The following is a 13,925-nucleotide window of genomic DNA, read 5'->3' as shown; positions in this document are numbered from 1 at the left end:
ACATTCGACTGTGATTGGTCAATTTCTTACTCTTACTTCTTACTCCGTGTATTGTAGACGGGCCTTTAGAAACAAGGTACAATGGGCAGGTAGAAATGGTAGGGACTCCGTAGGCAACGTAGGGGTTATCCGTATCCAGGAAAGTATCTGTTATTACGGAAAGGAATAATATTGAATAGTATCGTGTAAATGCGAGCGACAACGAACATGGATTTAAGTTGCCGAAATTCTAGTATAAGTGCTGATTATTTGCTCGGTCAATTGAATACAGCTAGACAAGAGATTAATAATTTGAGGTACTGTCATAAAAATTCTCTTCATTTTGATGTAGCGTATAACATCATTTTTTCTTAACCTTTTTTTGAAATATAGTATTTATAGTCGCATATCTTGCATTTAATATAAAATATTTTAATATGAAATGCTAATTATGAAACCATTGAATAAAAAGATAATATAATTACGATGCTACAAACTCCAATTTACTAAGAAAACTTTTTAAAAAATAGTTTGATTTAATGTTGCAGACAACAAGTAAAAAGTCTGAGGTATATACTTGATAAAGATGTTGATAATATCAAACGTTTGTTGGAATTACAAAAACGTGGAGGAACCCTACCACAATCTAAACTAATATCTTCGGAAGAAGCAAAGCCTGGCACAAGTAAAGATCAAGATGTTCTTAAATTAAAACCCATTGGTATCATTTCTACCTGGTTTCCCAATAAAAGAGCAACTCCTAGACAACCTGGTATATGTGGAAAAGTACCAGGAAAGTTGACACTTTACAATTCTATATTTACCAATCCAGATCATGCCTTACAGGGCTTGCAGGATTTTTCCCATATGTGGTAAAATAACCATAATTCTTTAAAACAATATATATATATATATATAATTTTAATGTTTTTAATAAAATCTTAAATAATATTCTTTGCTTTGTCTTTCCAATAGGATTTTATTTCACTTTCATAGAAATGATTCGACACACACTCGTGCAAAAGTAGCACCACCGAGATTGAATGGAATAAGAACAGGTGTTTTTTCTACACGTTCTCCACATCGACCATGTCCTATTGGTCTTAGTCTGGTTAAGATATTAAAAATTGAAAATCATACGATTTATTTTGAAGGAGTCGATATGGTTAATCAGACTCCTGTATTGGATATAAAACCATATATACCACAGTACGATAGTCCATTACATATCGAAAAACTAGGCAATAGGCTAAGAGAAAATAACGTCAATGCCTCAGACGTGTTTTACAATATGGAAGAAACTCTCAACTTGAGCGAAGGCCAATCAGTTGACTCTTTTAATAATGATACGGATGTCAACAATGACGAACAGACTGAGCTTGATATTTCCAGAGACGAGGAAATAGCTTTGAGACTCCAAGCAGAAGAATTTCAAGCTTATCCCAATCTTAATGGCTATGATATTGTGAGACAACAATCTTCTCAATTGACAGAAGCTCATGCTAACACTTGGTTACAAAATGACGTTAATGTAGATGTGCATAGAGGAGCATACTTTATTCAAAATAGAGCGTCTAACACAAGATCAGACTTGGATTCATCTGTCGAACATAATGCAACTTTAATAGCCGAATCACAAGTAGACTCTATTAGAGATTTAAATAGTAGAGTACATAGAATAGATATAAATAATTCCAGTAATACAGCAGATTCAACGCGAATGGAAAGAGATAACGATAATGAAATTAATTATACTGAAAATCAGACATTACGTAATTCTAGATTATTGGATGGAGCAGATGGACCAAGCACAGTGTGCGGTACCGATATAGATTTAATCAATCGTCATGTATTACATGCGAGAGTCGATAATTCTCCTGTGAGAATGGGAATACGCGAAGCACCCGATGGAGAAGAGGGACTCGAGTCTCAAACTTTAACACCCTCACGCACTTTACCAGATATTCACGCTGCAACAGCTATATCATCTGCATCAATGAATGCAGCAACGGAGAGTAACTTTTCCGATATAAGAATACCAGATTGGATTTCGCAACCTCGTACAACAGCATTGTCCGTAATTTTCAATGAACGCGCTTTGATGCAACTAAATGAAATTTTAGATGATAAAGTTGACGAGCAAAAACAAGCTATAGAAAATGTACTAAGGGAAGATCCTAGGTCAGTGTATTTAAGGCAAAGATGGGGAGGTAATCAATTCTATACCTTTTTAATACATGATCTGCACATTACATGTAGATTTGACGATAGCAGAGGTATCGTTACTGTATTCCAAGTTCGACATGCGGGTCGCACCTGTGATTGCGGCGAGCCAGAATGGCAATGTTTGGGACATTCTCCTTTATCTTAATATCTTATATTAATCGATTTAAAAAATAAAATATAAACATATTAGGAAAGAGAAAGAAAAATTCCGTCAGTGTATCACAATTTAGCATACAAATTAGCACAATTGTTATTTATTTACTTTTACATTTTAATTATTTTACAAGAGCAGTAGACACTGCTCTTGTAAAATAACTTAATCTTTTGTAACAACTATATATTTAACTGATAGGGCATTTGTTATAAAAAAATGAAGTTTAATAAAATGTCTCATATTTAAGTGTAATTTTAATGCAAGTATAAAAGTTCCTACATTTTGTTATTATGTGCAATTACAATTTATGTAATTATATTTATTACAAAGGAAATTTATACGAAGTAAAAAATACATAAAAAATAGACATGTATTTTATTTTACAGAAAATTGGGAAAAATATGACAAATGAATTTTTTCACAGTGGTAACATGACCTACAAGATATTCTGAACATTCTAACATGCATTTACGTATACATTCGTATAGTAAAGTCGGCACCAGCGGAAAATACCCATGGTTCAATAGGATGAAATATGACATCCAAAATACCGAAATCATTATATGATTCATGGTTACACAATCTTTTCAACGGCACAATTAATGGATTTTGTAAAAGATCACTGGAAAGAAAAGAAATATAAGAATCATATATTATATGTATAAAATTAAATATGCCAATGAGTATACAGAGATATTTTACTTGTACACCATTCCATGAGATACAATTAGTGCCCTATCGTCAGCTCCAGAAGCAAACAGAGGATATCGTTTGTGAAATGCTACAGCGCGTATGCCAGTTCCATGTAATCGCAATGTTTGATAAGGCTCTTTACTGAAATCTAAATCGAACCAAAGCATTTTGCGATCGTATGTCCCTACCAAAACATTATCACCTCCTAAAAAAATTCATAGCACAATGATGGTTATATGGTTGAAACATAATCCATAATAAAACATATAATAGCTTACCTGGGTGAATATCCATTGACGATATCCATTGTGAATTGGACAACAATTTTTTAACCATTATCTGTTGTACAAGATCGTATACTCTTACATTTCTTTGTGTCTGGAAAAGATATAATTTACATAAAATTAAAATATTAATACTATTGTATGTTTTGATTGCTAATACTTACTGCAACAAATAAATATGGTTTAATCGGATGAAATAACACACATTGTATCAATCCTTTTGATTTATTAAAAGGTAATTGAGATCTTCGTTTTGATAGCTGATTAATCAAAACTGATCTATTCTGACCATCTGGCATGACAGTAGCAAAATAATCTCCTTTTCCATGCCATGTTACTTGCTTTACAGTTTTAAAATGATTCAGAATTATCCTAACTCCATTATTCCAATGATCACCTTCCACTTGCTCCCACTGTACTGCACTTTGCACCCTGTCACTCACTAATACATCATGAAGTATATCAGTCATATTTGAAAATTACACACCTTCATAATAGATTATAAATAATTTGGTAATTTTAATTAACAATACCTATTATTTCACTCTGTGGTATTATCTCTAAAAGTTGATCAGTTTTGCTGGTAATGAGATTATCTCCAACTCCAGGATTTATTAAAAGTACTTTTTTGTCAGCTGCAACTGCTATCAATGACATAGCTTGGTTTGGACGCCAGACAACACTTCGAATGACACCACCGCAAGGCACTGTTTTCAAACATCTACCTGTATTCACTTCCCATACTGTTAAAATAACAATTTATATTAAACTATATGTAAAATGAGAGAAATTTACAATTGTACAATACATAAATTAATAATATGTAAATATATACGTGATACACTAAATAACTCACTCTTCAATAACATATCATCCCCACCAGATGCAATAAATTGACCCTCTGGTTCTACAGTAATACTTCTGACCATATCTGTATGTCCTTTAAATACCATAAACATGGTTGTTGGGAATGGTTGTAAGTCCTTTGGACTAGGCAATTGTGGAACCAAGACTTCAGGCTCTATTGTTAATCTCATCTTTAATGATCTAGAACACAGATACAGATCTAAACACCTCTGAAATCTTTCTTTGACATATTTTGGAAATGCAGGTACTTCTCGAAGAGAATTGAATTTCTGTGGTATAAAATGTAATTTCCTCTTCCACGGAGTTGCCTTTAATTTATTCCATTCTTTAAGTTCTTTGTTATCAAATAGATATTCTGGTGGAGGATTATAACTCTCCGCATGGCCAGGTAAATGTCTTTTCGGTGCTGGAATATGCTTATGAATTCTACGCATTTCCTCTGCTTGATCATCAGACTGCCACAACATGTAAAACTGTGGCCCTTTATTTTTTTCTCTTTCTTTCTGCATTTCGGCAGTAGACTTCATCCAACCCATCTTAAGAGCATGTACTAATTTTGATACTTTTCTAGCTTCGTTCTTGGATGGTAAGAAAGAACGTTTATGCTCTGGGAATTTACGAAGTGGCGTTTTCATTACTTCAGAAGTAAACCAATCCACCCATGGCTACAATTCATAACAAATAAAAGTAATTAAAACCATATTTTTACATAGCATACAATAATCCATGATTTAAATTATTATAAATAATATATTATCAATAACTCACCGCATATTCATCAAATTGAACATCAGGAATTTTCTGCTTTTGGATTCTTACAATTAAATCTATATCTGCTTCGCTCATTACAACATCCTGACCAGTTTGAGGATCTTTTATAGTTCTCCAAAAATTAGGATCCTCCATTCTTTTCAAAAAGTTATCTAATTCATCACCCTTTTCAGGTTTAGGTATTTTCTTACCTTCCCAATCATATCCAACATGATCATATTCATTGTACCATTTTAATGGTACATTCCCAATTGTGTTACGAATATCTTCTTCATCAGAACTATCATATACATATTCATCTTCATCATTTGCAGTAGACGTGTTAATTTTTTGTTCATTATGTGCTTCATCTTTATGCATCTGTGCTTTATCAAAATTCTTGTGATTTTTATTATTTCTTAATTTGTTAATTACTGATGTAGTTTCTTTTGTCAATGTCTTGTCTTTAAATGATAAGGGTTTTTTACTTTTACTCTTATTTTTTAATTTGTCATCTTTTAATTTGATTGGGGAATCTTCTTGTACTTCCTCATAACTGCTTTCTGACTCGATGTCTTCTGAACCATCGTTATCTTCATCCGAATCATTACTATCTTCATCCGAATCATCGCTATCTTCATCCGAATCATCGTTATTTTCATCTGAATCAAATATACCTTCGTCTTGTTCTACTTCTTCATCTGAATCAAATATAACTTCGTCTTGTTCTACTTCTTCATCTGAACTAGATATAACTATGTCTTTTTCGACTTCATCATCCGTAGCATCTTCGTCAACATTAATTTGAGCTGCTATCAAATCTTCCATATCAGAATTCTAAGTAATTAGGAAAGATATATTTAATATTTCATTATAATATGTTACTTTAATTATGTTCGTATTATTGAATTAGGTAAAAAACTAAACAAGAGAATATGCAGAGATGTGTGACAAGCAATAAACAATACCTTTGCGTTATGTGAAACATGTACATCCTTTTCAGTTTCATTTTTACTTTCTTTTAATTTTGGATTAACGTATTTCCTCTTCGAGACTTTTTTCTGTCCCATTTTCTTCAAAATTAAATAAAATTTTAACACGACATACAAGGTTAGATACAATCACGTGCCTAAAGCACAGTGAACCACTGAAGATGCGCCATCTATTGGCACATGCGCAATCTATTGGCTATCGTATTGCGTTCAGCAGCAGAGAAAACTAATCAGTTAGCCCGGATCCTCATACGGGCAACAGCGCTTTGACACCGAACGCTGATTGGTGAAAAACGGGTGATGGGAGTAAATTTTACCCCCACAACCGGCTTTTCACCAATCAGAGCTCTGTGTCGAAGCGCTGTTGCCCGTATGAGGATCCGGGCTTATGGCCGCAGCACACACTCTTGCATAAGGGCTCTCGCACATGAAATGCATAACAGATCATAAGCATAACATAAGCCCGCTAAACCAATGAGCATCTTATGTAAATCAATATGGCGACATTATGCTAGATGCTCATTGGTCCAGCAGTCTTATGTTATGCTTATGCTCTGTTATGCTTATGCTCTGTTATGCATTTCATGTGCGATAGCCCTAACGCATAATGCATAGTGCATAAAGGAATCAACCAATCGAAATTCTTCTTTTCCATGGAATGAGAGGAAAGGAAAGCTTCTAATTAGTTGATTCGCTTATGCACTATGCGTTATGCGTTAAGCAAAAGTCTGTGCTGCGGCCATAAAAATCGCCCGAACTGTCAACCATGATTGGTCAATTCTGAACAGCAAATGCTATTGGTAAGTTCTTAGTAAATATAATTTAAGTAAATGTAATAACTGATCGATTAAATTAATTAGAGATCACACAGACCCAAATATAAAAACGAGAATATCAAAATTTAAATTATCAAAAATTTTTTTAATTCAGAGCTAAAAAAAAGAAACAAGTCAAATTTTTTTACGAATTATTTTCTTCTATTACAATATTTATATTTAATAAAAAAAATTTTTTGTTTCATAATAGCAAATTAACACACCTTTTTATTGCATTATTTAATTCTTAATAATTTATTGTTAAGAATTTTTTATTTTTAACAATTATCATTTTATATTTTTAATAATTTATTCGTTTCGTGTATCAGTCATTTATTACATATTCTTTTATTAATGCGAAAAATGGGTTGATAATTCAAGATTTGTCACTCTTATGTGTGCTTAAAACGCGTATACAAAACTTATTTGGCTATACTAGTTTATTGATTACAATATTTTTGTATCACTCGCAATGTCTTAATTCAATCCGTGCTATCGATGTATTGCGCAGAAGCTTGAATATCAATTGATTGTGCAAGAAAGTTGCAGAATATCATTAGATATTTGTTTCATGCACTGTACATAAATCTTGTTTATAAAAGATTCGGTGTTTATATACACACACGCACACACACTTATACACGAGCGCACCCGCACGTCTATATAACAGGATATTCATACAACAGATAGTTTTACAAAGTATTGTAACAATATGAACGTATATTCAGAAAAGAGAATAAAGTTGCTTAATGTTGCACTGTCGTGTACAAAACGATTCTTCAACACTGAAATTATGTGAAATTTTGACACATTTCTTGCATTCTCTTATTTTTCTTATTTTGTTAAAAAGGGGCATTATATTTATCTATATATAAATATGTTGCAGAGTGGAACTAATTTCATATGTCTAGCTATCCTACATCTTTTATAAGTTTTAATCAATAGCGGGCTTAGTTCGTCTACGATGATGATTTCGTGCTAATGCATGAACAATTGTCACCAAGAAATAACAAATCATTAACGCTACAAATTTGTCAAACAACCATGATATTGTAGTCGCTCCTTCCTACAAAAAAAAAAGGTTTATTTTAAATTAGGTACATATTGTGCACATTGTGCATTTATATCTTGTAAAACTAATAACTTACCATAGATGATTTATCATGTAGCTTTTGTTTCTGTGCAATGAAATATTTTTTTAATGGTTCTTGGAATTTTGTACCAACAAATGGTACGATTGCTAATAAGCTAATAAATTTATCTAAGAGTTCTTCATTGAAGGCTATGATCACTGCTAATTGCTGTATGTGCATTTTAATAACAGCCTTTCCTATAAGGGTTGCGCCAAAGAATGTCCAAAATGGAATGAGATAATGTCCACATGTCAAACCAGCCAGGTCAAACAATGGATTTGGAATCTGCAAAATTTTATTATAATATATTCAACATGAAAAAGATAAATGATATTAAATAACTGCTTAAAAAATCTTTTATATATATAAAAAAACAAAATTTACTTATGTACATACCGATGCACAAGCTAATATGCCCAAAAATCCAGCTTTTTCAACAAATCGCTTCATATTTAATTTGATACGCATTATAAACGATACGTTCTCTCCATTTTCTAACGCTTCCAAAGCCTCCAATTCTTTTAGATCTTCTTGATCGAAATTTTCATTCTTATTATTCTTTCCACTCATTCTTGCAGCTCTGGCCATAAAATATGGCGGTAACTCGCCAAGTGCAGTACCAGCTCCCCACAACATGGCCTCTACACGTACTTTTTTCATGATATTTAATATACCTACTGTCCACATTGGATCAATCTTTGTCGGGCATATAATTTGATCAGGATATGGTGGTTCAGGAAAGTTCAGAGCACCGCATTCATATGCTGCCATAGTAACAGCTGCTATGTGTGGTCCTAAGTATAATACAAAGGTATGCAAACCTGTCCCGAGACCTACACTTGATAATACACCTAATCCTACCCAATATAACCACCATATAATTTTGGCTTCCCACAATTTAAAAATCTGAAAATAAAACGAATCCATTACTTTAGATTAATCTAAATAATCAAATAACGAATAAAAAATTAATTTTTAATTAACGTAATTGTACATATTATCAATCTTTTCTTAAAAGTTAATTTTCAAAAGTCTTCTACTTTTAATTCACTTACGATTTAAAAATAATCAAATTATTCTGACTCAAGATTTTTTAGAAAATAAATTGTTAAAGGAGAAAGCTACGAATCAAAGCTAGTTGTTAATTGCTAATACTTAGGTCCAGTTCCACAACTCACAGTTAACTCTTAACCGAAGTTCAACTTGTTTCTCATCCAATTCTAGAATCGGAAAGAGACAATAAATAAATTGAACCTCGGTTAAGAGTTAACTATGAATTGTGGAACTGAGCCTTAATCTATATTCCAAATCCTATCGCTATAAACATTTAACATACAAACATTTCCACCTTCATTAGATCATCTTCAGTGTAACTCATAAAAATTACAACTGAAAAATAAAAATAAAAAGGTTGCAATACCGGTTATATAATAATTCCATGATTAAATATAAAAATTGAATAAAAATGTTTAAATATAAAAATGGACTAAAAAGTATCGCATGATTAAATATTTAAAATTGTTTGAATATAAAAAAAATAGAATAAGACTTGTCGCATTATTAAAACGTTTTATGATACGCACGATCATGCGACAATTTTTACTCAATTTTTATATTTAATCGTGGAACTATTATATAACCGATATTGCGACCTTTTTATTTTTATTTTTCAATTGTAAATTTATGAGTTACACTGTACAACTAGCTTTAACTCGTAATATTTCTTCTTCAACAATTTATGATTTAAAGTTTTGGACATTTTTAAAAGTCGACTAATTAAATGAAAAATAATCAGGAAAATATTAAACAGAAATATAGGCAAAAATAAGAATTCTGTTAACATATATCTAGAATTATAAGTAATGTAATATACCTCTTGTTGGGGACCAGAAATTCTGCTTGATAGAAGAAATAATATTATAATTGAAATCATAGCGCATACAGTCCGTTTGTAGAGTAACGTTTTCTTCATTAAACTAAGCACATTAATAATTGCTTCACTAAAGAAATAATGTAAAGTTGTAATTGGATGTTGCCAGAGTGTTAAATGATCTGAATCCAAATTTGAAACACTATGTGGATGGCTTGAATTGTGTTCCATCGCTGGAGTGGATATTCTTTTTCCAGTACTTCTTTGAGCTCCATTAGTGGAAGCTTGATCTTTTGGACGTTGAATGGCAGTAGAATTACCCAGCATGGTATTTTCTAAATGGTTAATCTGTGAACAAAGAATGTAATGTATTATTAACAAAGAATGTAATGCGGGCGCATGCACGCGCATATTAATAACAACCTATTTAATGATAGCTTATGTATCTTTCAAATATTAGTACTTTTTTACGTAATTAAAAAAATATGCATCTCATAAATTCTTTCTTACAACATAAATAAATATTTATTATCTAACAAGTTCCTATATAATCACATAAATGAAATAATATAATAGAAAATAAAGTTCTTTTATTCTTTATGATAGAAAATATTTTATAATTTACTCCAGTTATGTTAGTATCAGTTTCAACATTTATAATTGTATATGTAGAATTGTATTGTTTAAATTCACAAATCTTGTCCATTATATAACTTTAAGGGGTTATTCAGCGCAAGCACAACATGAATTCTATTATTGTAATAAATGTAGAGAGTATCATGTATAATAAAAAGAATTATAAGAGGATTTGACACTATCAGTAAAAAATATAGCACATGAGTTACTATAGGTCAAAGGTCAAATAGTTATCCAATATAAACATAAATTGTTTTCTAGAACCTTACTGTTCCTCTTGTTATAAGAAAATTTATCTTGTTACTAATAAATGTTTTAGTTAATAACTGTCTCAAGAAGTTTATTCTACAATTAAAAGAAGAGAAACTTAGAAATAATAAAATCTTATAATATCATGCAATCGCTGTCTTACATTCTATATGACAAATTGTAACGTCATTTAAATACTTACTACATATTCCTTAGTTAATACTTACTCTGCAAGATAAAAATTGTGAATGTCAACTTTCATTAATTATTAACACAAAAAACAGAAATTAGAGAATCTAAACTAGAATGCAAATAATTCTCCTAAATATCATATCTGTAAGGTTATGTATTCTTATTGTAAATCCAATACATACAAATGAAGTTTATTTTAAATTAGGAGAAGTTAAAGCATTAAAATAAAAAAAAGCTTAAATTCTTCTTTATTATTCTTACAATATGCAAGTATATGTCGTTGAATGTTTAATACAAATAGATAAACAATGATATTGAGCTGTCAACAAATTTTAAATTTTATAATAATAAACAATTAATTGGCCAATCGTTCATTGCTTTGTTATATATTTTATATTAGTCAATATCACATTATATACTTCACATTTGCAATTATCACATTTAATTATACCTAACCATATTGCTTATCCTTTAAAGACTCTAATTATCTTGACGCCCCGAAAATTGTAGGTTCATGATAGAAGCTCGCTAAACTATGTAATGTTTCCGATTGAATTTCTTGATTACAACATATTGTAATCGAGAAAGAACAATATCTCATAAATTTCATACGAGAACATATTAAATATATTTTACAATTCCAATCCTCGAAATTTTAATTATCTTTCATGATCGATTTCCTTTAATATCATTATATAAAGTATAAAGCAATAAAATTATCTCGCGTAAATGAATTACCTTTTCAATTTTAAGGTCTTATTTACGATATATGTACATTCAGGAGATCACAGTACGATGACTTTTTTTCCTATATCATCGTGGGGAGTGAAAGGGAGTATTAAACAATTTTAATACAAGTCTTGTGAGGTTTCCCAATCTTTGCACCGTTTATCACGATTAATTACTGTCAAATCACTTATGACGTGACCACTCACACATATGTACTTACGTATTCATGCGTGGTGTATGTACATATGTATATACAATATCTCTGAGACATATATACGTTACACATATAATAAATATGTCAGAGACGTATCACCAGTATCACCACGCGACGTAAATATCACATGAGCGCAATGAAGCGTAAACGGGCAACTCGGTGAAGGGGGAGAGGGGGATTTCTCCTTCACTTCTCCACCTTCAATATAAATATCCATCCTTTTTCATTGTTTTCCCTCCTTGCTCTTCCTTTCTCCCTTTTTATTCAATTTCTTTTATGTCAAAGATACGTAAAAAGTTCCTTCGATCATCCTGTTACAGACTTATTACAGTTCTACATATGGCATTAGTCTGAAAATTATCGTGTTTAATCTTGCAATTCTTCGAATAAAATCTCGAGATTTTCGAGGTCTTTTCGAAATATTATTGGAGGTCTTTATGTTCTCACGTGGTTCGTAGAACCGCAAATGAGATCTATGAGTAAGAAAACATCTCTATTTGACCACGTAGCGATTGATCACACCATTCAAGCGAATGAGACTTAAAATTTTTCTACTGGATCAACCAATCAGGAAATTAAATTACGAATTGGCCAATTGGCGCTGTGGACAATAGAATATCACATGTGAGATGGTAAATTATTCGAAAGCTGGGCTGATATCTAAAAATAAACATCGATTACTAAAGTCCCTAGAAAATACATTTTTCCATTGGAAAATGTAAATTTTTTTTACAAAGAAATACTTAGGGCCGATTTCACTAAGCTTAATTGGGGGTGATCCCGATTTACCACGGCTCGATTGGACACCACCAATCACAGCGACCGGTGCTTAGGAGCTTTGTAGTCTCAAGTGCTGTGAGTGGCTCGTGTCCAATTGAGCCGTGTCCAACTGGGTGCCACCTGCTTAATTGTGATTAATTGTCAACCGCAATTGGTTGAACGCTGCACGATGCTGCACCTCTGTATACTCTAACGCGCAATAGAATTAACAACTTACAGAAATAAATTTATGGATCCTAGGGATTTTCTAGAAATGCCAACATTCGTCCGCCATTTTTTATGGATTTTGTCCGGTAACCGGCTGTTTTAGCGACAAAAAGGATCACGTGATCAATATGGACGTTTGATATTCGTCAATTTTGACCATGTGATTCTTTTTGTCGCTGAAACAGCTAGTTTGAGCAGCTCGTGAAAATTTACCTTTATGCTTTTTACGCTATTTTGTTGTTATGCTGAAATATGATAGAACCACCATGCGTCGAATCTAATTTCTGTCTCATTTTAGCTTATTCTGTCTGAAAAAATGCACAAGGGTTTCGATTTTGCAACAGTATAATTATAGAAGTCGTGCGCCCCTTTGCATCGCGTGAAAAGTCGAAACCCATGTGGAACAGTACAATTATAGACCTCATTTTGTCTCTGTAACAGATTTCCTAACCTCAATAGTCATCAACTTTAACGCTTAATATCTCAGATCACAAGGCAGAACGTTTTTTTTTTTTGCCAGATTCTTTCGTTTCATGCAAAAATGCGTCGAATAAGCCTAAGAGTGGTCTCACAAAATTTTCCGATTTTAATCCTTACCATACAATTTGGTGCCTCATCCATACCATCAAGGGTCACTTCAAATCTCTTCGTTTTTTCACTTCTTCAAAATAATTTAAAAAATCTCTAAAAATTCACCAACATTTCAACTTTCTAGAATAAATATTGACTCTTTATTTTAAAAAATAATAAAATGTAGTATAATTTATAATTACCGAAAGACTCAAAGAAACTTGCACGAACAAGAATCGCTCGGTCACTAGTTACTCATATGAGTACGGTAAGGATTAATAATATATTCGATCATCCGCTCATATATACGCAATGGAAAGGTGCCGGTTCTCCATGAGGCGTACTTTTCGAGTTGCGTAGGTTACGAAAACCAATCATAAATTCGTTTAGCATTTCTTTAGAATGTACAACAGAAATTCTAATCAGCAATTGGTTGCATTAGTTACGCATTTCTCTAATCTTCCGCGAAATACGCCCAATGTAAATGCTTTCAGAATGGCGTATTCTAGTAAATAAAAAATAACGTATTCTAGTAAATTACTAGAATACGCAGGTTACGCTTACGCAGGTTACGCCGCATGTGAC

At 31.9% G+C, this 13,925-nt stretch overlaps 3 protein-coding genes across 6 annotated transcripts; 1 reads left to right on the top strand and 2 right to left on the bottom strand.

Annotated features, from left to right (window-relative positions):
- The first annotated feature begins 96 nt into the window (after window positions 1-96).
- Window positions 97-2,474, top strand: LOC108757644 (uncharacterized). Its single transcript, XM_018502119.1, has 3 exons — window positions 97-296; window positions 528-851; window positions 955-2,474. Exons 1-3 carry the CDS (start codon window positions 190-192, stop codon window positions 2,348-2,350), a joined length of 1,827 nt encoding a protein of 608 aa, XP_018357621.1. The 5' UTR covers window positions 97-189; the 3' UTR covers window positions 2,351-2,474.
- Window positions 2,475-2,742: 268 nt separating this feature from the next.
- On the bottom strand, window positions 2,743-6,105 carry LOC108757619 (ribosome biogenesis protein BOP1 homolog). The gene is made up of 8 exons (XM_018502083.1): window positions 5,922-6,105; window positions 4,972-5,790; window positions 4,193-4,868; window positions 3,870-4,079; window positions 3,501-3,778; window positions 3,331-3,430; window positions 3,062-3,257; window positions 2,743-2,981 (listed from the first exon to the last, which is right to left on the bottom strand). The coding sequence occupies exons 1-8, from the start codon at window positions 6,021-6,023 to the stop codon at window positions 2,828-2,830; spliced, it is 2,535 nt and encodes an 844-aa protein (XP_018357585.1). The 5' UTR covers window positions 6,024-6,105; the 3' UTR covers window positions 2,743-2,827.
- Window positions 6,106-7,079: 974 nt separating this feature from the next.
- LOC108757623 (vacuole membrane protein 1) lies at window positions 7,080-11,909 on the bottom strand. 4 transcript variants are annotated; one of them, XM_018502090.1, is made up of 6 exons: window positions 11,579-11,909; window positions 10,851-10,876; window positions 9,767-10,111; window positions 8,290-8,799; window positions 7,909-8,178; window positions 7,695-7,826 (listed from the first exon to the last, which is right to left on the bottom strand). In XM_018502090.1, exons 3-6 carry the CDS (start codon window positions 10,088-10,090, stop codon window positions 7,695-7,697), a joined length of 1,236 nt encoding a protein of 411 aa, XP_018357592.1. In that variant the 5' UTR covers window positions 10,091-10,111; window positions 10,851-10,876; window positions 11,579-11,909. The 4 variants fall into 4 exon arrangements, with proteins under 4 accessions (XP_018357590.1, XP_018357592.1, XP_018357591.1 ...); XM_018502088.1 differs by lacking the exons at window positions 10,851-10,876; window positions 11,579-11,909 and adding an exon at window positions 10,389-10,469 and having other exon boundaries at window positions 7,080-7,826; XM_018502089.1 differs by lacking the exon at window positions 10,851-10,876.
- Window positions 11,910-13,925: the final 2,016 nt, after the last annotated feature.

This window comes from Trachymyrmex cornetzi, unplaced genomic scaffold, assembly GCF_001594075.2.
Source record: "Trachymyrmex cornetzi isolate Tcor2-1 unplaced genomic scaffold, Tcor1.1 scaffold147, whole genome shotgun sequence".
NCBI lineage: Eukaryota > Metazoa > Arthropoda > Insecta > Hymenoptera > Formicidae > Trachymyrmex > Trachymyrmex cornetzi.
This window is presented reverse-complemented; position numbering and strand designations above follow the sequence as displayed.

Bases quoted from the DNA above. Each gene is read 5' to 3' on its own strand.
- LOC108757644 (XM_018502119.1), top strand. From the start codon at position 190: ATGCGAGCGACAACGAACATGGATTTAAGTTGCCGAAATTCTAGTATA. The intron at 297-527 runs GTACTGTCATAA...TTAATGTTGCAG, and splicing joins CAAGAGATTAATAATTTGAG to ACAACAAGTAAAAAGTCTGA. The intron at 852-954 runs GTAAAATAACCA...TCTTTCCAATAG, and splicing joins CAGGATTTTTCCCATATGTG to GATTTTATTTCACTTTCATA.
- LOC108757619 (XM_018502083.1), bottom strand. From the start codon at position 6,023: ATGGGACAGAAAAAAGTCTCGAAGAGGAAATACGTTAATCCAAAATTA. The intron at 4,869-4,971 runs GTGAGTTATTGA...TATGAATTGTAG, and splicing joins TTCAATTTGATGAATATGCG to CCATGGGTGGATTGGTTTAC. The intron at 3,431-3,500 runs GTAAGTATTAGC...TATCTTTTCCAG, and splicing joins AACCATATTTATTTGTTGCA to ACACAAAGAAATGTAAGAGT.
- LOC108757623 (XM_018502088.1), bottom strand. From the start codon at position 10,469: ATGGACAAGATTTGTGAATTTAAACAATACAATTCTACATATACAATT. The intron at 10,112-10,388 runs GTAAATTATAAA...CTTTGTTCACAG, and splicing joins CTGATACTAACATAACTGGA to ATTAACCATTTAGAAAATAC. The intron at 8,800-9,766 runs GTATATTACATT...TTTTATTTTCAG, and splicing joins TTTCTGGTCCCCAACAAGAG to ATTTTTAAATTGTGGGAAGC.